This window comes from Tursiops truncatus, chromosome 10 (genome assembly GCF_011762595.2).
Source record: "Tursiops truncatus isolate mTurTru1 chromosome 10, mTurTru1.mat.Y, whole genome shotgun sequence".
NCBI lineage: Eukaryota > Metazoa > Chordata > Mammalia > Artiodactyla > Delphinidae > Tursiops > Tursiops truncatus.
The window spans coordinates 49,362,741-49,386,550 of NC_047043.1; the positions used below are offsets into that span (position 1 = coordinate 49,362,741).

General features: G+C 43.2%; 1 protein-coding gene across 1 annotated transcript in view; it reads left to right on the forward strand.

Moving 5' to 3' along the window:
- The window catches only part of TGFBR2 (transforming growth factor beta receptor 2), a 95,109-nt gene extending 71,874 nt beyond the window's left edge, over positions 1 to 23,235 (forward strand). Inside the window, exons 5-7 of the mRNA XM_019946918.3 lie at positions 405 to 546; positions 17,811 to 17,938; positions 20,611 to 23,235. Of these exons, the coding sequence (XP_019802477.1) occupies positions 405 to 546; positions 17,811 to 17,938; positions 20,611 to 20,790 (450 nt within the window). The 3' untranslated portion in view covers positions 20,791 to 23,235. The remainder of the gene's footprint in view (positions 1 to 404; positions 547 to 17,810; positions 17,939 to 20,610) is intronic.
- The last annotated feature ends 575 nt before the right edge of the window (positions 23,236 to 23,810 follow it).

The following is a 23,810-nucleotide window of genomic DNA, read 5'->3' on the forward strand; positions in this document are numbered from 1 at the left end:
GTTACAAGGGTGAAAAAATATTTAATTTGCAAAAACAAAAATCAACATCAAAAGTATCACTGATGTGGTCGCTCAGGTTCTCTGCAAGGATGTTATTGTATACATGATATGATGACATATGTCACGGGGCTAAACAAAGCAGCTCTGGGGTTTGGCATTTCCTTATTGTGGCATTTTTTTCTTTATATTCATTAAAAAAATTTTTTTTAATTCATTTATTCATTTATTCAAAAAAATAATTACATAAGCTGTACATTTCTGTGCAGGTCTCGTTACTTTAAAAAGCATTGTGCTTTTTAAAGGTCCACTACCCGTGTAGGGACAAACATCAGCTATATTTTGAAAATAGGTACGGTACGCAGCTGCAATTCAGTGATGGACCTCAATGTCTTTTTCTGCTTTAGGTGGGAACGGCGAGATACATGGCTCCAGAGGTCCTAGAGTCCAGGATGAATCTGGAGAATGTCGAGTCCTTCAAGCAGACAGATGTCTACTCCATGGCCCTGGTGCTCTGGGAGATGACGTCTCGCTGCAGCGCAGTGGGAGGTAGGCATGGACACCGTCGCGGTGCAGTGGTGCCTCACGCGCCTTCGAGCACGATGTTGTGCTCTTTGCTTCAACATGGTTCCAGGGATACAGAGCGCTCATTGAGATCTGGTAGGACACAGCTATTCCAGAACGATCCGGAATGGTGCTAAAAAGCCTAGGTTTTATAGCTGAAAGCCAGGTTTGGAGCACAAAGCATTTTATCTCCTTTCCTGAAGTTTATAATTACTTTTCTCTTGACGCATCGCGCCACAGATATTTACATATCTGGCAAGAGATGAACACTAGTAATATAAGAATTATTTCTTATCAAATGGGTACCATGATTCAGAAAAGTATCTGACTTTAGTTTCTTTTTGTATTTTAAGGTTTTTCAGAATTATATGGTACAGGAACTGGATTTGACTCAAAATTTACTTTTATGGACATAACTTCCCTTTGTTGAACAAAACAAGCAAAATGGTTTGACATATTTGTTTAGGTTTTGAAAAATCTAATGAAGAGAGGTTATTGAGGAATGCAGTATTCTTCTGGGGTACAGGGGGATGTCATCGTTTTAGAGAGCATTGTCCCCTGATCTTCTTGGAGATGGGATTGGCTAATGTCTACATCACTTTATCCTTTTCTGACCCTTCTCTCAGTGGTTTCCGTCAGGGTCTTAGGTCTCACCTTAGAAAATTGATGTATCCCAACGTGGTCCTGGCTAGATGCTAAGTCAAGCCAAGCTAACACCAATTTTAACCCTTTGTTTTGTAATAATGTTAGACACACAGAATCACTGCGTGAGTAGCACAGGGAGTTCCCATATGCTCTTCACCCAGCTTCCCCTTGTGCTAACACCTTACCTAAACCAAGCACAGCTGCAGAAGATTGGACATTGACATTGGTACCATGTCTTTAATTAATCTATGGGACTAACTTGTATTTCCAAGCCCCCAGTAATGGGGCACAGGATCCACTCCAGGATTCCACGTTACCTTAGCATCCAGGCCACCTCAGTCTCCTTTGATGTGTGACGGTTGCTCAGTCTGTTCTTTCGTGACCTTGACACTTGGGAAGAATTCAGACCAGGTATTTTATAGCCTGTCTCTCACTTTGGGTTTCTCTGATGTTTTCTCATGATTAGATTGAGGTTGTGCATTTTTAGGCAAGAATACCACAGAAATGATGTTGAGCCCTACTCAGGGTGTCACATGCGGGTGGAGATGCCAGTGTGCTGTCCAATCTCATCATGTGCTGAAGGTGTCTCCACATTTCTCCCTGTAAAGATACTACCTTTTCCACTTGTAATTTATACAAATCTTGTGGGAAGGCACTTTGACCTGTTTCTACTAAACACCTGTTTAGTAAGGAGACTAGACCTGTTTTTTACCATTATTTTACCTGCTAATTCTAGGGTCCATCAGTAGTTCTTGCCAGCTACAGTTATTACTGTAATGTTTGCCTAATGGTGATTTTCTGTTTTTCTTTTCCCTTCTACATTTATTCATAGATATTCTGCTTACGAAATATCTGTCCTTTCTCTCACCAGCCCCTTTTATTTATTTGTTTTACTATGTATTTATATGAGTATGAAGTTGTGGATATTTATCTTATTTCATGGGTATTTAATATTATCAATATTTATTTTGTCACTTAGATCATAACAGCTTTGGTCACTGGGCCAAACTACCTAGCATTTTGCTCCAGGTGGATCTGGTTGGCACCATTTCCTGCTCTGATAATTCCTCCTTTTGAGAACCTTCTTAGCTGACTCTCTAGGATGGGTCCTGCTGGGAGCCTTGCTGTCCCATCACCTGTTTCCCTGGGTCCCTGCATGGGGATGGCACTTCCTGTCTGGTTGACCCTGTTATTTTCTGGTTTCCTGCCTGAGATGTCTTCCCAAAAGTAACAGTTTTTTCTTGCACAGTGAAATTTGTTTAATCAAGTTTTAGCCACTGAGAATCATTTTCTACTTGAAAGCTTTGACAGCTCGAAAATGAATCCTTAGACCAGACCAGTGTGAGTTGTGTCAGAAGAGACGATGATGCTGTTGTCATCGTCTCAGAATAAATTTACCTCGTTTTTGGTATCTCTCTTATCCTTTCAAGCCCGTCATTCTATAAACGTGAGCTGGAGACTGTGTCCCTGTCTTCCCCTCTGGCAGTGCTGCCAGCTTCTTAAGGCCTGATGTGAGCTCCCTGCTTCCTCGGTTATCAATGACCGACGCCCTTTCCTGTTGATATTTGCTGAGTGTGGAAGAATTCAGGCTAATGGGGAAGAACCGAGTTCACCAGCTTTTACAAGGTCTAAAAACGGATACAGTATAAATAAGTTTTCCCAAGGAAGGAACAGGGTCCCATTTGTTTAGCAAGCCTCAAAAAACCTTTCATAACCTTTAGGATAAGAACAGACAGCTTTAGGGAACCGGAAAGAGGCCATCCCGGTTTTCATTTTGTTTGATCTTAAGCCCACAGTACTGTTCCTCCCATCTCTGCTCAGGCTGCAAAAATCAAAGTTCTTTGTCTATCCTCACTTTTGTCCAGCAGACAGCCCTTTACTTGATTAAGTGCGTGAACTCATGTATTAAACCCTTTCTTTTGCCTTCTTTTAAAAGTACTGTTTTTTTCTGGGTTTTTTTTTGTTTTCTGTTTTTTTTGTGTCTGTGCTTCAAAAACCGTGAAGGCAGATTTTCAGCCTAGTCTTAATTACAGAGACTTTTCTTTTATATTTAAAGAGCCCCTTAGAGGGTACATTAAAGTTAGTACCTTCTAAGGGAAGTTAGGGTGTGTTCCCTCTAACCTGTTGTACAAACACAGATGGAAGGACAAGTATGTCCATGAAGAAGCTTGCTGTCTACTGATGAAACAGACTTTTTTTTTCTCCTTTACTTTTAAAAACTTTGCACATTCAGACACATTTCTTACCTTACACATAAAAGAGACAATATTCCTCTAGTTGATATTACGCCTTAATTTATACAGAGAGAGGGGCAGGATATAAAAGGGCTTTCCTGAAGCTTAAACTTCTTTCTGTGACTTGAAAATACAGCATATGTAATTACTATTTTTCATGGACAGTCTCATTTCAGAAAAGGAAATGTGGAAAATGCTTACCTCAGTGTGATGAGTTATAGATTAATATTTTATTTCACAATATAGATCCACTGATATTCTCTCCCATTTATTCTGAGCAGCAGGACATCTAACTGAATGAAGCCGGAGACTAGGCATCAAAGGATGGTCTTGCAGGAGAAGGTGAAATCCCAGCTTTCCTGACTCGAGTGACTCTGTTCTGTTCTCAGGGCTGAGCCCAAACTCTTGGCGTGGATGCCCAGCAGGCCTCGCCTGCTTCTCTCTGCGTTTATCACAGGTCTTAGTGCTAGGCTTTGTCTTGTACTATTTACTGGGCCTAGAACACCGAAGGAGACTTTTTTACAGGCGAGGCAGGGGACAAGGAACTGAGTGCCCAGATTGGCTAAAGGGAGTTCAACAGTAGGGTCAGGCAAGGAGGGTTAGGTCAGCTCTCAAAGGAACAATGAGGCTCAGAAGTGTCCTCTCTGTGCAAGAAGTACAGAGGAAACACGAACAAGAGACAACACAACACTGGAGAAGCCGCACTCTTCTCAGGTGAGAAAATGCAGAGGTGGTAATAGCACTCTTTGGAAGCCAGCTGGTCCAGCTACCTTACCACAAGATTCCACCTAGGAGCTCAAGAGATGGGTTGTCATAATTGAAGAGAGTCGTCAAAAGGGAAAGACTTTCTGGTAGAAGTAGGTTTGGTCCAGATGAAGAAGGCCACGGAGAAACAATAACTACCATTACATAAGCAATTGCTTCATGGAACAACTCATTCCATCTACCAAGGACTCTTTGAAGGGTGTGCTGTTACTAGCCCCATTTTACAGATGGGAAAACTGAGGTTTTAGGAGGTGGGAAAGTTGTGGAGACAAGCATCAGAGCCCTGTTGTCTGGCTCTGGCCCACAGGCCCTAACCTTCCTAGTACAGTGTTGGCCTGACCAATGGAGAGCATGTATAGCCCATGGCAGCTAGAACTACCATTATTATTTTTACAGAACTGGGTAGTCAATGCTACTCTGTGTATTGTGACCTTTGACTTGAAGCCTTTCTGGAAGCATCTGGCAAGACAGTCACACACTTGGGGAACATTCAGTGATGGCCTCACTTCTGAACATTTCCAGTGGTTGACTTGACTTTCGTCTCATCTCTGGGTGAGTCTCTGTTAAAAGAATCCCAAAGCTATTAAATGCTGTAGCGTGTTACAGCCTCAGTGCCTTAAAGTCTGAGATAACTTCCTTATCCTTATTTCTCTGAAGATATATCTATTCATTCTTTCATTCACTAAACCAATATTTATTGAGTACCTACTGCATGGAAGGCATTACTCAAAGTGCTCAGGGTACAGAGACTCTCAGGAGATGGCAGAGTAGAAGGATGTGAGCTCATCCCCCTCACAAAAACACCAAAATCACAACTAACTGCTGAACAACTATCGATAAAAAAATGCTGGAAGCTATCAAAAAAGATATACTACATCCAAAGACAAAGAAGAAGCCACAACAAGATGGTAGGAGGGATGCAATCGTGATAAAATCAAATCCCATACCCATCGGGTGGGCAACACACAAACTAGAAAATAACTATATGGCAGAAGTTCTCCCACACGAGTGAAAGTTCTGAGCACCATGTCAGGCTCCCCAGCCTGGGGGTCGGGCATCAGGAGCCCCCAGAGCATCTGTTCTGAAGGCCAGTGGGGTTTGATTGCAGGAATTCCACAGGACTGGGGAAAACAGAAACTCCAGTCTTGAAGGGTGCACACAAGGTTTCGTGCACACCAGGACCCAGGGGAAAAAGAAGTGACCTCTTAAGAGCCTGGGCCAGACCTACCTGCTGTTTATTAGAGGGTCTCCTGTGCAGGTAGGGTGTGGCTCTGGCTCACTGCGGGGACAGAGACACTGGTGGCGGTAGTTCTGGTGAGTACTCATTGGCGTGAGCCCTCCTGGAGGCCACCATTTTCTCACCAAGACCTGGCCCCACCCAACAGCCTGTAGGCTCCAATGCTGGGACGCCTCAGGACAAACAAACAACAGGGTGGGGACACAGCCCCACCCATCAGCAGAAAAGCTGTCTAAAATCTTCCTGAGCCCATAGCTTCCTGCTAAACACACCCCTTGACACAGCCCTGCCCACCAGAGGGACAAGAACCAGCTCCAGCCACCAGTGGGCAGGTACCAGTCCCTCCCACCAGGAAACTGGCACAAGCCTATTGAGCCAGCCTTATCCACCAGGGGGCAGACAGCAGAAGCAAGAAGAAATAAAACCCTGCAGCCTGTGGAACAGAAACCACAATCACGGAAAGTTACACAAAGAGATGGCAGATGAATATGTCCCAGATGAAGGAACGAGATACCCCAGGAGAACAACTAAGTGAAGTGAAGATAAGCAATCTACCTGAAAAAGAATTTTCATACACCACAGTCAAGTGCGATTTATCTCAGGGATGCAAGGATTTTTCAGTATCTGCAAATCAATCAGTATGGTACACCACAATAATAATTTAAAGAATAAAAACCATATGATCATCTCAGTAGATGTAGAAAAGTTTTTGACAAAATTCAACACCAATTTATGATGAAAACTCTCCAGAAGGTGGGCATAGAGGAAACACACGTCAACATAATTAAAGGCCGTATATGACAAACCTACAGCTAATATCATGCTCTGAGGAAATGCTTTCAGCTTTTCACTGTTAAGATAAGGAAAAAGACAAGGATGTCCACTCACCACTTTTATTCACCATAGTTTGGAAGTTCTAGCCATGGCAATCAGAGCTGAAAAAGAAATAAAAAGAATTCACATTAGAAAAGAAGGAAAACTATCACTGTTTGCAAATAACATGATACTATACATAGAAAAATCCTAAAGATGTTACCAAAAGACTACTATAGCTCATCAATGTATTCGGTAAAGTTGCAGGATACAAAATTAATACACAGAAATCTGTTGCATACACTAACAAAAAAAGATCAGAAAGAGAAATTAAGGAAACAATCGCATTTACCATCGCATCAAAAATAATAAAATACCTAGGAATAAACTTACCTAAGGAGGCAAAAGTTTCTGTACTCAAGAAACTATAAGATGGTGATGAAATAAATCAAAGATGACACATACAGATGGAAAGATATACCGTGTTCTTGGATTGGAAGAATCAATATTGTCAAAATGACTGTACTACCCAAGGCAATCTACAGATTCAATGCAGTCCCTATCAAATTACCAATGGCATTTTTCACAGAACTGGAACAAAAAAATCTTAAAATTTGTATGGAGACACAAAAGGCCCTGAATAGCCAAAGCAATCTTGGAAAAGAAAAACAGAGCCAGAGGAATCAGGCTCCCTGACTTCAGACTATACTATAAAGCTACAGTCATCAAAACAGTATGGTACTAGCACAAAACCAGAAATATAGGTCAATGGAACAGGATAGAAAGCCCAGAAATGAAACCATGCACCTGTGGTCAATTAATGTACAACAAACGAGGCAAGACTATACAATGGAGAAAAGCGAGTCTCTTCAATAAGTGGTGCTGGGTAAACTGGAACACTACATGTAAAAGAATGAAATTAGGGCTTCCCTGGTGGCACAGTGGTTGAGAGTCCGCCTGCCGATGCAGGGGACACGGGTTTGTGCCCTGGTCCAGGAAGATCCCACATGCTGCGGAGTGACTAGGCCCGTGAGCCATGGCCGCTGAGCCTGCGCGTCTGGAGCCTGTGCTCTGCAACGGGAGAGGCCACAACAGTGAGAGGCCCGCATACCACGCAAAAAAAAAAAAAAAAAAAGAATGAAATTAGAACATTCTTTAACACCAAAAATAAACTCAAAATGGATTAAAAACCTAAATGTAAGACTGTACACTATAAAACTCTTAGAGGAAAACATAGGAAGAACAGTCTCTGACATAAATTGCAGCAATATCTTTTTTGATCCGTCTCCTAAAGTAATGGAAATAAAAACAAAAATAAACAAATGGGACCTAATTAAACTCAAAAGCTTTCGCACAGCAGAGGAAAACATAAACAAAATGAAAAGACAACCCACAGAATGGGAGAAAATATTTGCAAACGATGTGACCGACAAGGGAGTGATCTCCAAAATATACAAGCAGCTCATGCAGCTCAATGTCACACACACAAAAAAACCCAATCAAAAAATGGGCAAAAGATCCTAAATAGACATTTCTCCAAAGAAGACATACAGATGGTGAAGAGGCACATGAAAGATATTCAGCATTACGAATCATTAGAGAAATGCAAATCAAAACTACAATGAGATATCACTTCACACCAGTCAGAATGGCCATCACCAAAAAGTCTACAAACAATTAATGTTGGAGAGGGTGTGGAGAAAAGGGAACCCTCTTGCACTGCTGGTGGGAATGTAAATTGGTGCAGCCACTATGGAGACCAGTATGGAGGTTCCTCAAAAAACTAAACGTAGAGCTACCATATGATCCAGCAATCCCACTACTGGGCATATATCCAGAGAAAACCATGGGTCAAAAGGATATGTGTACCCCAATGTTCATTGTAGCGCTGTTTATAATAGTCAAGACACAGAAGTAACCTAAATGTCCATCAACAGATGAATGGGTAAAGAAGATGTGGTATGTATATACAATGGAATATTACTCAGCCATTAAAAAGAATGAAATAATGCCATTTGCAGCAACATGGGTGGACCTGGAGCTTATCATAGTAAATGAAGTAAGACAGAGAAAGACAAATATCATATGATATTGCTTATATGTGGATTCTAAAAAAAAATGATACAAATGAACTTATTTACAAAACAGAAACAGACTTAGAAAACACACTTATAGTTACCAAAGGAGCAAGGTTGGCCGGCAAGGGGTGATAAATTGGGAGTTTGGGATTGACATATACACACTACTATATTTTAAATAGATAATCAACAAGGACCTGCTGGTGGCTCAATGGTTAAGAATCTGCCAATGCAGGAGACACAGGTTCGAGCCCTGGTCCGGGAAGATCCTACATGCTGCAGAGCAACTAAGCCCATGTGCCACAACTACTGAGCCTGTGCTCTAGAGCCTGCGAGCCACAACTACTGAGCTCGCGTGCCACAACTACTGAAGCCCACACACCTAGAGCCCACGCTCCACAACAAAAGCCACAGCAATGAGAAGGCTGTGCACCGCAACAAAGTGTAGCCCCTGCTTGCTGCAACTAGAGAAAGCCCATGTGCAGCAACAAAGACCCAATGCAGCCAAAAATAAATAAATTAATTAATTAAAAAAAATAATAATACCTGAGAAATGTACAGTATGACCTCAAAGGAAAAAAAAATACTAAGCACAGGGAACTCTGCTTAGTATTCTGTAATAACCTGTAAAGGAAAAGAATCTGAAAAAGAATAGATATATGTATATGCATAACTGAATCACTTTGCTGTATGCCTGCAACTAACACAAATTGTAAATCAACTGTAGTCCAATTTAAAATAAAAATTAAAAGAAAATGCGAAGGATGCAGCAGTGGGAAAAAAAGAGACCCTGTCCTCAAGGGACTGGGTGTCTAATGAAGAGCTACTATGCTAGAAAGACAAGTACTGCATGAATAGATATAAAATCATAACTTAAGGGCTGGGGGTGTGTATGATGATTGCAGAAAGAAAAACAAAATAGAGTTAGGGGATAGCTAATAACAGGGGTTGTTACTTCAGGCACTTGGGTCATCTGAAAGTATAGAAAAGAGAAACCAAGAAAACAGGTTTTTCAGAGTTGCTTGAGGAGGGAACAAATGGAAGGAGGTGGCCAGTGTGTTACTGTTTTATAAAGGAGGAAAGCCATGAACTCACCATCCCTCCAGGACAAATCAGGAGAGTTGTTCTCTTCTACAAAGAAGTCTCTGTCCTGGCTTTCGGCTTGTCTGGTGTCCATGCAAGTGTTTGCACCGTGTGTGGTGTGTGGGAAGCGGAGGAAGGTGGGTCCTTCAGGGCCCCCTCTGGGAGCACAGCAGGCACAATATTCACGTCACCCGAGCCAACCGGGCCCCCAGGCTGGCCGACTTCCAAATCCCTGGCCATGTCGGCCTTTGAATAGCAGCTGACACACAGCAGCCAGCTGAGCAAGTATTTTCACAAGAGAAGAAACACAACCCCAGCTTGCTGCAGCCTGTGAGGCAGACAAAACATGCAAAAGAATCAAAAGGAAAGGAGGGAAGAAAAAAAAAAGGGGTGGGAGAGGAGTGAAGAGAGCCTGGGATCGCAGCCTTCATCTTCCTGCATTTCCAGGCAGGATAATTTGGAAGGAAGGCAGATATAAAAGTCAGGGTTGTGCTCAGGCAAAAACTGCCAACAACTTCACGGCTCTATGAAGTTGGAACCACGATCAAAACAGCAGCTGCAGACCAGATGCTGACTTTCAGGGAGTGAGCATCTCCGCTGCCTGGGTCCCCTCTGAGCTCCAGAGCCGGAGACTGCAGACTTTCTCCTGAGAGCCTCCAGCCAGACAAAGAGATGCTGTGGGGCCAGGATGGGGCGGTGGCCCTCAGTGAAAGGACTGCGGTGGGGAGGATGGGATGGGGGTGGGAAGAAGAGCAGAGAGATCTAAAACTTTCTTAGAACAGAGGCTGTGTGAAGCCCTCAAGGAAATCCCAAGGTCCCCATTGCGCCTATAGGGAGGCAGGCAGCTGAGGCGCGAGAGGGAGCCTGGTCCCAGCAGGTGGTATCTGCCTTGGGTTGGGTGCCTCGGGCCCTGGAACAGGAGCCTGAGCTGACATTCTGTAGGAAAAAGAGGGCAGGAAAAGCCACGGAGAGAAGGAACAGGCAGTGAGTCAGGAAGGGGAGGGAGCTGATGAGCCCTGTGCTAGCAGGCAGGTCACCATGGGGACAACCAGAGCATGATCCCACTGGGGACCCTGGCAGTGCACAGAGCCCACGTGCACCTCAGCATCACACCCCCGGCTCAAGGAAGCCCGGTTTATCTTCCAACCCCCATCTGCTGCTGATTGAGGGCTGCCCTTGGGGCACGTTGGGAGGGTGGACCCCAGACGCCGGCCTGACCCTCTTGGACTTGGGCCAGCGTGGGTGCACAGGGTGAGTGCTGAGCGCTGTGGCCAGCGTCCTAGGGTAGTAAGCGTGCCCTCGGCCGGCATCCACGGTTCGGCATCCGCGGATCCAGCCACTCACGGATCTTGTACTGTGTTTACAGTCCACGGTTGCTTGAATCGTGGATGCAAAGCTCGCATATACAGAGGGGCAAATATGGGGCTTGTGCGTCTGCAGATGTTGGTATCTGCTTCTGGTCCTGGAACCAACGCCCCACGAGTACCGAGGGAGGACTGTGTTAACGATGGTCAGCACTTGCGCTTTCTCTTGTTTTGTGGATACAGAAACTGAGGCACAAAGAGTTGATGTCTCTTTTCCAAGTCCTCATCTCTAGTTTATGATGGGTCTGGGGTAAACACAATGAATAATACCCCTACTTATGATGCATACCGTTAGCACTTTTTTTTTTAAGTGCTAAACTCGATCTTACTCTCTAAGCTGTTTGCTTTTTTTCTTAGAGGCATTTCCAAAATTTTTAAAAGATGGTATTTATTTTATTTTATTTATTTTTATTTTTAATTTTTTGATGGTATTTATTTTAAAAGATGGCACTCTCTGAACTAACCCCACTCACCTTTTGACTTGCTTTCTCTGCAGTTCTTCACATTATTTGATCAAAGGCACAAAAAGAAAAATGCAACAGTCTCATTTTTCTCCATCTGCACCACCATCAGCCTTATCCCAGGGGGAGCTCTGGAGCATGAATTGCACAGTAGTCATCTCCTCTAGGGGCAAGACAGACTGTTAGAACTCCCGTGTTGACCCAGCAATACATTACCGGGCATATACCCAGAGAAAACCATAATTCAAAAGGACACATGCACCCCAATATTCATTGCAGCACTATTTACAATAGTCAGGACATGGAAGCAACCTAAATGTCCATCAACAGAGGAATAGATAAAGAAGATGTGGTACCTATATGCAATGGAATACTACTCAGCCATAAAAAAGAGTAAAATTGGGTCATTTGTAGAGACGTGGATGGATCTAGAAACTGTCATACAGAGTGAAGTAAGTCAGAAAGAGAAAAACAAATACCGTATATTAACGCATATATGTGGAATCTGAACAAATTGGTGTATACGATCTTATTTACAAAGCAGAAATAGAGACACAGATGTAGAGAACAAATATATGGATACCAAGGGGGAAGTGGGGGGGATGATTTGGGAGATTGGGATTGACATATATCCACTACTATGTATAAAATAGATTACTAATGAGAACCTGCTGTATAGCACAGGGAAGTCTACTCAGTGCTCTGTGGTGACCTAAATGGGAAGAAAATCCAAAAAAGAGGGGGTATATGTGTATGTATAGCTGATTCACTTTGTTGTACAGTAGAAACTAACACAACATTGTAAAGCAATTATACCAATTAAAAAAAAAAAAACTCCCATGTTACTTCGTCATTGGCTACAGACTGCCCTCCAGGCCAGGAAGCTCCCATCATCCAAGGGTAATTCTCCATAGAAGGGAGAAATTGTGAGCCCTTACAACTCAGCGTTTGCAGCACCTCGGGGCTGTGGTGTTCTTGGCTTGGTAAAGGGGGTCTAGGCAGGCTGCCAACCACATCTGCCATGGCAGCCAAAAGAGTTGGAAATGGAGAATCAGTGGACTGATACATTGTCTAAGGAGCAGTTTATGTCATATGCAAATCATATTACATTATATTATATTATATTATATTATATTATATTATATTATATTATACAAACCTCAGGGCATGGCACTAAGAGAGCATCATTATTTGATTAGATTGAATTACAGGATAGTTCTGGAGGGGGACATGGAGGTCATCTAGTTCAGCCCATTCATTTTATAGAAAAGAAGATTTAGGTCAGAGTAAACCCTTACTGGGAACTTATCTCTTGCTTGAATTCAAGCCAGCTCATATTTATTGAAAGCCTACTGTGTATAAGGCACAATTTCAGCAGACACAAAACTCAGCCTCTGCCTCAGGCCTTAGGAGTTTACAGTCCGGTAAAAGATAAGGGACTAGAAGAAAGAAATAAGGTGTATAAATACTATGCAAATCGAAGTTCAGATTTGACCCCAAGAGCAGTACAGATTAAGTGCTATGGGCACTTGAAGGCAAATGCAGACACACAGAAGGATGGTTTGTGCTTGTCTCAAAGTGGTGGAGGAGGGGAGGGCTTCATCCCAACTAAGGAAAAGGAAAATACCCTGCCAGCTCTTCTAGTTGGGTGAGGCGGAAAAAGATAAATATGCAAGTGAGGTTCTGGGAAAGGGGGAAAATCAAATAAACAAGAACAAGCCATCTCTTTTCAAAATGTCATTTCGCCTTAAATGCTTCTTCAATTCTCAGCCTGGATGGGCAAATTATTGAAAGTTTCACTCATTAAACAGGGTTATTTTGAAGTAAAGGCCAAAGGTCCTATTTATTTTGGAGGAAAATGGCGAATCCAGCCCACTCTTCCCTTTTGGCTCAGGCATGTTTCAGTACTGGAGTGATTTTATTTTCTAAATTGTCCTGTGATGCACTGACATGGGTATTGTCCCACCCACTTAAATTAATAGATGTTCTAATATTCACCCAGAGTTTATGCATTGGCCACTTTGGACAGGATCTAAGAGTAATTCATTCATTTGCTCAACAAAGCATTTATTGAGAGCCTGTTGTATGGGAGGCCCTGCCATGGGTGCCAGGAATACAAGCATGAGAAAGGGGCCCTGAACCTGCCTGCAGACGCTCACCATCTGGTCGAGTGAGACAGATGCGCAGTGGCTGTACACCCTAAAATAGAGCTCTGCCCCAGACGTCTAATAAAGAATCGCTCTGGGGATATTCAAGGAAGCTTCTATAAAGATATCGACCCTAGAACATGAAGGGGGATCAAGATGGCAGAGTAGGAAGACCCTGAGCTAACCTCCCCCCATGAACATGTCAAAACTACCACTACATATAAAGCAGATCTCTCTGAGAATGACCTGAAGATTAGCAGATCAGCTCTCCTATAACAAAGGCTATAAAGAAAGAACCACTCAAAGTCAGGTAGGAGGCAAGGAAAAGTGATCTCGTCCAGACCCACACCCCTACTGCATGACCCAGAAGAGGAGGGAGTATCACAAGCTCCAGGATCCTCCGTGGGAAGCAGGAGGTTCGAGCCCCGTATTAAGCACCCCAGCCCTGGCGTCTGGCACTGGAAGTTGAGCCCCCTCGGCTGGTTGGAAAACCAGTGGGGCTTACCAGAGGACTGTAAAGAAACCAAGACCCCACTCTTGAAGAGCACACAGACAGATTTGCTTGCTCCCTGCCCCAGAGCAGAGGCAGCACCCCAGGAAAAGACACGGTCCGTGCTCACTTCAGATCCAGCTCTCCCACCAAAGCCACAAAGGGCACATGCAGACTGCATAGGGATGCACACAAGGATATGCCTTCAAGATCAGGATAGATAACTTTTTCACTTAATTTAAGAGAGACAAACAGAACTAGTCAAAGTGAGAAGACAGAGGACTCTATTTCAAATGAAGAAACAAGATAAACCCCTACTGAAACACAGATAAATAATTTACCGGATATAAAGAATTCAAAGCAATAGTAATAAAAATACCTTGATACAAATGAAAATAAAAACACAACTTTTCAAAAATCTGTGGGACATAGCAAAAGCAGTTCTAAGAGGAAAGTTTATAGTGATACAGGCCTACTTCAAGAAACAAAAATCTCAAACAACCTAACTTTCTACCTAAAAGAGTTAGAAAAAGAACAAACAAAGCCCAAAGTCAGCAGAAGGAAGGAAATAATAAAGATCAGAGAGGAAACAAAATAGAGATCAAGAAAACAATAGAAAAGATTAATGAAACCAAGAACTGGCTTTTTGAAAAGAGAAACAAAATGGATAAACCTTTAGCCAGGTTCACCAAGAAGAAAAGAGAGAGGACCCAAATAAACAAGATATTAAGGTGGAGAAGTAACAACTGATATCACAGAGATAGAAAAAAATCGTAAGATAATACTATTAACAGTTATGCCAACAAATTGGACTACATGGAATAAATGGACAAATTTCTAGAAACATACAACCTACCAAGATTAAATCAAGAAGAAACAGAAAATTTGAAGAGACCAATCACTAGAAGTGAAATTGAATTTGTAATTTAAAAACTCCCAGCAAACAGGGCTGGATGTCCAGGGCTGGATGCCTTCACAGGTGAATTCTACCAAACATATAAAGAAGAGTTAATGCCTTTATTTCAAAAACTATTGCAAAAAAATTGAAGTGGAGGGAACACTTCTAAACTACGAGGTCAGATTTACAATTTACAAATTCTAAGAGGTCACCATTACCCTGACACAAAAACCAGACAAAGGCATTATAAAAAAAAAAAGAAAATTACAGGCCGTTATCCCTGATGAACATAGATCTTCAACAAAATATCAGCAAACTGAATTCAATAGTACATAAAAAGTCTCATACATTGTGATCATGTGGGATTTATTCCAGGGGTTATGGATGTTCAGTATCTGCCAATCAATCAGTGTTTTACAGTACATTAACAAAATGAAAGAATAGTCATATGATCATCTCAATCGATGTAAAAAAAGCATTTGACAAAATTCAACATCCATTCATGATAAAAACTCTCAACAAGATGGTATAGAGAAAACACACTTCAACTTAATAAAGACCATTATGATAAAGCCACAGCTAAATAACATTATACTTAATGGTGAAAAGCTGAAAGGTTTTTGTCTAAGATTAGGAACAAGACAAGTATGCCCACGGTTGTCACTTCTATTTAACATATTATTGGAAGTCTTAGGCAGAGCAGTCAAACAAGAAAAAGATATAAAAAGGCATCCAAATTAGAAGGGAAGAAGTAAAACTGTCACTGTTTGCAGATGACATGAAACCATATGTAGAAAACCCTAAAGACACCATCAAAAAACTATTGGGAGTAATAAATGAATTCAGTTAAGTTGCAGGATACAAGATTAATATACAGAAATCTGTTGCATTTCTGTACACTAATGATGAACTATCAGAAAGAGAAGTTAAGAAAACAATCCCATTTATAATCAAATCAAAAAGATTAAAATACCTAGGGATAAATTTAACCAAGGAGGTAAAAGGCCTGTACTCTAAATACTATAAGACATTGAAGAAGGAAATTGAAGATGATACAGATAAATAGATATCCCATATTCATGGAATAAAAGAATTAATATTGTTATAATGTCCATACTCTTTAAAGCAATCTACAGGTTTAAAGCAATCCCTATCAAAATACCCATGACGTTTTTCACAGAACTAGAACAAATAATCCTAACGTGTATGGAACCACAGAAGACCCTGAATAGCCAAAGCAATCTTGAGAAAAAAGAACAAAATTGGAGGGATCACACTCCCTGACTTCAGATTATACTACAAAGCAGCAGTAATCAAAACAGTATGGTACTGGCACAAAAACAGACATATAACACAGCTCAGTGGAACAGAATAGTGAGCCCAGAAATAAACCCACACACTTTTGGTCAATTAATCTACAACAAAGAAGGCAAGAATATACGATGGGGAAAAGACAGTCCCTTCAATAAGTGGTACTGAGAAAACTGGACAGTTAAATGTGAAAGAATGAAATTAGAACACCTTCTTATACTACATACAAAAGTAAAATGTATACGTGTGTACACACAACACACAAAATGGAATATTAGCCATAAAAAAGAATGACATTTTGCCACTTGCAACAACATGGATGGTCCTGGAGGGTATTATGCTTAGTAAAATAAGTCAGACAGACAGAGAAAGACAAATACTGCTTGATTTCACTTACATGTGGGATCTACAAAATAAAACAAGCAAAACAAACAGACTCACAGATACAGAGAACAAACTATGGTTTCTTGCCAAAAGGGTTAGGGGTGAGGGAGATTAAGAGGTACAAACTACTAGGTATAAAATAGATAAATTACAAGGATGTAATGTACAGCACAGGAAATATAGCCAGTTTTTTATAATAACTCTACATGGAATATAATCCATAAAAATATTGAGTTACTATGTTGTATACCTGAAACTGATATAACATGGTAAGTCAACTAACTATACTTCAATAAGAGAAATTAGAAGAAAATCAGCAACCTGAATTTCCCTTAAAAAAAGAAGAAAAGATTTTGTCCTTAGTTGAAACCTGAAGTCCTAATGAAGTGTTTACATCATCCTTCTTTATTTTCTTTTTAGCAAGTATCACTGAAGGAAAGTTACCTTTTTAAATTTTGTTTGTTGGTGTTATCAGTCGCTCTCCTCTGTCATCTAAAACAGCATTTCTGAACCTCTTTTTCATTATTACTATTGCAAGGAGCCTTTGTAGACATTTTTTTCTTAATCACTACTCCCCACGATTTTTCTCCCTGTGGGAAAATTATACATGATATAAAGTTCACCAGTTTAGCCATTTTTAAGTGGTTACAATTCACAACTTAAGTGGTACAGTTCGATAGCATTAAGTACATTCACAGTGTTGTGTAATTATCACCATTATCCATTTCCAGAACTTTTTCATCCTCCCCAACTGAAACCCTGTACCTATTAAACAGTATCTCTCTACCTCTTCTACCCCCATCCCCTGGCAACCACTATTCTGCTCTCTGTCTCTGTGAATTAGCCTGTCCCAGGTACCTCATATAAGGGGAATCATACAATATTTGTCCTTTCGTGTCTGGCTTATTTCACTAAGCATAATCTGTATTGTAGCATCTATCAGAATTTCATTTCTTCTTTTTATGGCTGACTCTCCCAAAGAAATTTAATACCACATATTAAATCTATTTATGTACTGTGGGCCACAAACCATTGTAATATGTAAGATTTTTCTACCTCCCAAGGACCAGGATTGCCCCATTGAGATGTCTGCATTAAAACCTGAATCCCCTGACCTTGTTGGTCTTGTTCTCTGCTCTGTCCCCAGCTGTTAGGACATCGTGGGCACTCAACAGTCATGTGTTGAATACTTCTCAAGCTCCTTCCACAACCCCTCCTTATATTTGAACCCACAAGAATTAAAAATTGCCCCTAGCGTAATCACAGGTGCATCACACTCAGTGTCTTAGCTGTGCATACCCTTCTCAAGGGCCCTGTGTTTGCCTGCTCTCTCCAACAGAAGTGAAGGATTATGAGCCTCCATTCGGTTCCAAGGTGCGGGAGCATCCCTGTGTCGAAAGCATGAAGGACAACGTGTTGAGAGATCGAGGACGACCCGAAATCCCAAGCTCCTGGCTCAACCACCAGGTAAGGAGTGACTGTTGCGAACGGCAAGTAAAGTTCATCCGGAGTAATATTTTAGGTAGGAGAGAATTCCTGGCTATTGGGCATCAATCTGAGGCAGGTCCCTTTGTTTTCCATGACCCTGTTCACTTTTCTTTATAAAGAAGTTTCAGTAAAGTGGGATGACCTTGTTATTGCACGTTCTACCCACCATTCAGAAAGGGCTCACACAGAATCATTTGACGGGCATTTGTCATATTGTCCAAGCCGTCTTGCTTCTGAGTTAAAATGTTTTGTTTGCAGCCTGTGCCACTCACCTCTTATAGGGAGTTTATGTTTTGTTCCCTTCTGGGTTCCAACTGTTTTCTTCTGGGAATCTTCAGCTCTGGCAGGAAATACTTAGTGAGAAAGAAGGGGTGTTTGGCAGCCAGCTGGCCTGCAAGGGGCTGCTGTGCACTCAGGCTGCGGCAGGTGTGTCGAGAAGGAGGCTGGGATAAAGGAAAGCACAGAAGAGCAAAGGGCAAGGGAACAAATAGGAAATCTGTCTTTCCAGAACTTCCTAATGGCTTCTTTTTTTTTTTTCTTTTTAAGCAATGGTAGGTAAGGCCATCCATCCATAGCAGGGCAGTGGTTCTGACATACAGGGAGACCTATCCAAATTCTCCTCATCAAAATGCCCCCAATCAGAGGAAAAGAAGGAGGCATAGGTTGTGAGAGCTGGGGACTGCCAGTCACAGCAGGGAAGAGCCGTGAATGAGGGAGAGGGGCCTTGTGCCCATAGCTCACTGACAAGACTGTCCTTTCCATTGACGTAAACCATTTATGGCCGCCTTTGGCTGAATTCCCTTACCCAGGGAAGGCTGGGGCTAAGTCATAGGTTTCCTAAGGGCAAGGTAGATAAGTCAGATAAAAAACAGAAACCACAAGTCAGGTACAATCAAGGAGACAGATGGAGCAGGAAGCCTGGTGTGTGCCAGCCCTCGCCAAGAGCCGCTTCAGCGGACAGACCCTGATAAAACCGGGGGAGAGCGTGGACCAGGACGTGGCCTAGGGCTTCTCCCTGGGTTTCAGGAAAGCCTCTTTGGCTTTGAAAATGCAAGACTATTTTGTGTTAACTCTGAAATCAGAAGGCACTAGTATTGTTTCTTTCAAACTCTTGTTGCCTCCTCTGCTGTACAGTTCTTCTAATGAAGCCATTATTCATGATGATAAAATTCTGGAAAGAATTTGCATAATACATTTTTTCTCTTAATGAGATTTGTTGCCCTATTTATTTCAAGTTAATGCTTAATATTTAATTTAATTTACTGCCTGTAATTACAGTGCCAGAATAAAATAAATGTTACTTGTGTACCAACAATAACACTTCACTCTTAACAGGGCCATCAATCAATACCACCAATTAGGTGAATTACACAATTAATTCAACATCATGAACTCACTCACAGGGCGGGAAGGGAGGGTCAGGTTCCTAGGTGTGTGGGGAAAGTTGCTGGTTAGACTGCAGACAGGAGAGTGCCATTCTCAGGGCAGAGTGGGGAATGATCCATTCCACCTGGCCACTCGTGTGAGGGGACACCAGTGATAGGGTTGGGCCTCTGATTGGCAAGAGCACAGTCTGTTTCCACCTATTGGGCTATCTAGTTAATCCGTGCCTGCTTTATTTCCAAAAAATGACTTGAAATAACAAAAATATTTGCAATGCAAAATAAAAATTAAAGCCATGAAAGAAGACCCTTGTCACACATTGTGGGCAGCATTTTCTGGATGGGCCTTTTGAATGGGGCCTTTATGGGGTTAGGTTGAACTCTCTGAAACAGTCTGCAGGACCTACAAAGACAGACAGGGCCCAGCCTGATGCAGGAGAGGAGGGGCCTAGCAGAGGGTCTCCCCAGCAGCTGCTGGAAGATGGGACTTGAACCCAGAAAATGCAACCAGACCAATGCCTGGACTTCACTCAGATATTCAGTCCTGTTTACATAGGAATGTGTACATGATTCCAGCTCTTAAGACTCTCTGGAGAAGGCGAAACCATTAAGACAATAAGCAGATCAGTGGTGGTCAGGGCTGAGGGGGGAGGAAGGAGGGGTGACAGGTGGAGCACAGAGGCTGTTTAGGGCAGTGGCCTTCTGTGGATACTGTGATGATGGACACATCTGCCAGAATCCACGTCCTGTACATTACTGTGAACCGTGTTCTGGTTGACTTTGGTTGATAGTGACGTGTCAGTGTTGGTTCACCGATTTTAACAAATGCACACACAGATGCAAGGTGTTGATGGCGGGGGAGGTTGTCCGCGAGGGTGGAGGGCGTATATGGAAACTCTGTAATTTCCACTTGATTTTGCTATGAACCTAAAACTGCCCTCAACAGTAAAGCCTAAAGCTATGCCCCTCCCCACCAAACAGAAAGGTGTGAAATGGCATTAGAAGCCCACTTCACGGGAATTTTCAGGATTGGGGATGCTGCTGTGCCCCAGGAGCCTACTGGGGGGCCTTGTGCTGTGTCTTCATTTCCCCACTTCCTATGATCAGATGGCCCCGGAATGCTGGCCGCCTGCAGCTGCAGTTAGATGGTGCTGGGGACTGGCCTGCAGGCGGGGACAGAGCGATGGCGGCAGAGACAAGGCAGGGGCTGCCTTGCCTCCAGGAGCCGCCATCCCCTCTCAGAGGCCTGTGGACCCTCTCCCCCTGCAGGGCATCCAGATGGTGTGTGAGACGCTGGCCGAGTGCTGGGACCACGACCCCGAGGCCCGGCTCACGGCACAGTGTGTGGCCGAGCGCTTCAGTGAGCTGGAGCACCTGGACAGACTCTCGGGCAGGAGCAGTTCAGAGGAGAAGATTCCCGAAGACGGCTCCCTGAACACTACCAAATAGCTCTTCCAGCGGCTGGCCGAGTGTGGCTGCCCCTGTGGCCAAAGAACAGAGGCAGCAGGAAGCTGCCCCTGAACGATGCTTCCTGGAACCCCGGGGCCGCTCCCTCCCCCCCGAGCTGGGGAGGGGGTGACAGGAAGCGTCCTATGTCTTTGACTTTGTCATAGGATAAGCTGTGTTAGCACTTCCTCAGGAAATGAGATTGATTTTTACAATAGCCAATAACATTTGCACTTTATTAATGCCTGTATATAAATATGGAATAGCTATGTTTTATATATATCTATATATGTTTATATCTATCTATACGGCCATACTCTAGAAAGAGGTGAGGAAAAAGATCAAATATGCCCAAGAAATGGGTTGGATGGGCGAGCTTGGCACTGAGCACAGAAGGAAGGGCTCTGGGGCAGCCTCAGCACTTGGCAGTCACTCGTGTGCTGGGCCTCTGAGCACACAGGGGTTGGGGGGGGTGCGGGGGGGGGGTGCGGTCTTTGCCTTCAGAGAGAGACTCCAGGTCTCAGAGCCTGCTGTGGCCAAGTTGCACTTGCTTTTGCAAAGTAATAATTCCCTGTACTGGGTCCTGTTCTGGCCATGGAGCTGATTGGAGTCGCACTGTTTGGGGACCAGACCCTGGGGTCCCCGTGTGCCATCATCTCTCCTGGACTTGTCACCGGAGCTTCACAACCCACCTCTGGTTTGTGAACCTCCTTCCTCAGCTAGTTCAGAAACTTTGCTCCATTTCTAATTGCTTAAATGTTTTAAGCCCCATGTTTTACCTTCACAGGCTACAGAAAAATCAGGACACATTTCCCCACCCGTGAAATTGCCACACGTTCTACTAATGAGAAATTGTTATTTTTTTAAAAATTCCCCCCCCATACCTATGTTACTGTTCCCTGTTTCCTAAAAGGGAATAGGTCTCCCTTCCAGGTTCTTTATGTTTAGTTTTTTTATCACTCTTGGTTTCAGTCTCCAGCTTTCTATGCAACACTAGTAGGTTCTATGCTCTGGGCTTCAGGGGACTCGAGCACATTTTGGCCAAGGGGAAAGTATTTGAGCAGCACAGCACTGCCACATCAGGAGTCTCCTCAGGCACTCTGAACGTGTGTCTTGCTTGGCCAGCACGGTGTTTAACAAAATCGAGGCACTTTTTAAATACTTGGAGATTTTGCAAAAAAAAAAAAAAAAATTTGGATCCTCAAGTAAGACTAGAGAGCAAATGGTTTCCAGTTCTCTCTGGTCCACATCATTCACAGACGCAGGTGTGGACACTCTTAGAAAGCTGCTCACTTCCGCCATGAACGTTTGTGTTTTCCACCCACCCCCACCCCAGTCTGGGAATTAAACCTGCTTCCAACCAAGGGCCCCTGTGAGAAATGTGCGTACACGCACTCCTTCTCTGGCTGTAGAGTATGATTTTGATTCCCTTCCTGGGGTTAAGATTTGAAGCTGGCCTTCTTTTGGACTAACGGGGACCTCCTCTGGGTGTTCCCTGTTAACCCAAATCTATTTTGCTTGTATTTTAAGAGCTTCCCCCTCTGCTTTCAGAGGGTGCTCTTTACTCCAAGAAACTGTTGTCATTGTTACTGGTCTCAGTCACACCTGCCTTCCCAACCTTTGCAGAATTTGAATGTGGGACACAGGAGTCCCACGTACAGTTAGGAAATCTGTGTCCACATGGACAAGAACAAAGAATGTGCTTTACTACTCCATAGGAAACTCGTTAATCCACAAACAAGTGTTAATGCTGCAAATAACAATTTTTTAAAAATGTTTTTGAAGCTTATTTTCAGCCAAATAGGATTATTGGAGAGGGACTGGCAGTGACCAGCTCTACTTGGGTTTTGGAAGGTCTCATCTCATTGGGGTTTTAGCAGATATGCTGAAGTTTGGGATTAGGTGGAACTTTTAGGAACCCTGCTCGGGGGTGGGGGGGGGGGGCTGAGAGACTTAAGGTAGTTTGACCCGCAATGCTGCGGAAGTGCCCAGAAATCCCCTGCACTTTAGGGCTGGTGAGGCCGTCCCAATAGCTGTTGCTCATTGACCTCTAGTGGTGAATTTCTAGAATACTAGTCCATTATGGGATCTTCCAAGAGTCAAAAGAGCTTTATCACTTCTGGGTGGTCATCAGCATAAACTGGAATGTAGTGTCAGATGATACTGTGGCTTGTTTTATGTTTGTTTCCCTTATTCAAGAAAAAGACCAAGGAATATCATTCTGTAGTTCCTAAAAATACTGACTTTTTTCACTACTCTACATAAAGGGAAAGTTTTATTCTTTTATGGAACACTTCACCAGTACTCATTTATTAAAATAGGAATGTGAATGCTGTATACTCGTTTTATATCAACTGTGTCAAGCACTTATTTTCATTCTATGCATTGTTTGTCTTTTATATAAATAAAATGTTTATTCGATGGAATAAAACAAAAATACTCAGGTCAGCTTCCTGCCTCCTGTTCCTATTCATAGGGGTCCACAAGCCTCATTTGGTTATTTTGCAGTTTGTGCAGAAAAAGCCACAAGACAAATGCTCTCCAATTTTTCCATAGTCACTGTCTTCTTCAACTGACAGTGTCAGGTCCCTGTGTTTTTTTTGTTTGTTTTTTTGCTGTACGCGGGCCTCTCACTGTTGTGGCCTCTCCCGTTGCGGAGCAGAGGCTCCGGACGCGCAGGCTCAGCGGCCAAGGCTCACGGGCCCAGCCGCTCCGCGGCATGTGGGATCTTCCCGGACCGGGGCACGAACCCGTGTGCCTTGCATCGGCAGACGGACTCTCAACCACTGTGCCACCAGGGAAGCCCAGGTCCCTGTTTTTAAAAAAGCAATCACTTCAGTACTGGGAAATGTGGCAGATGCTGGTGGTGGCTTGCCCCTTATCCCAGGTCCGGCACGGTGTCCCTCTACATCCCCGACCACCATCTCCCCTGTCCCCGGGTCCCGAGAGCGGCCCGCATCCACACATGGCTTCTCGCGGGGTGCGCCGCGGGCTCCGCGCATGCCCACTTCTCCCTCCCCACT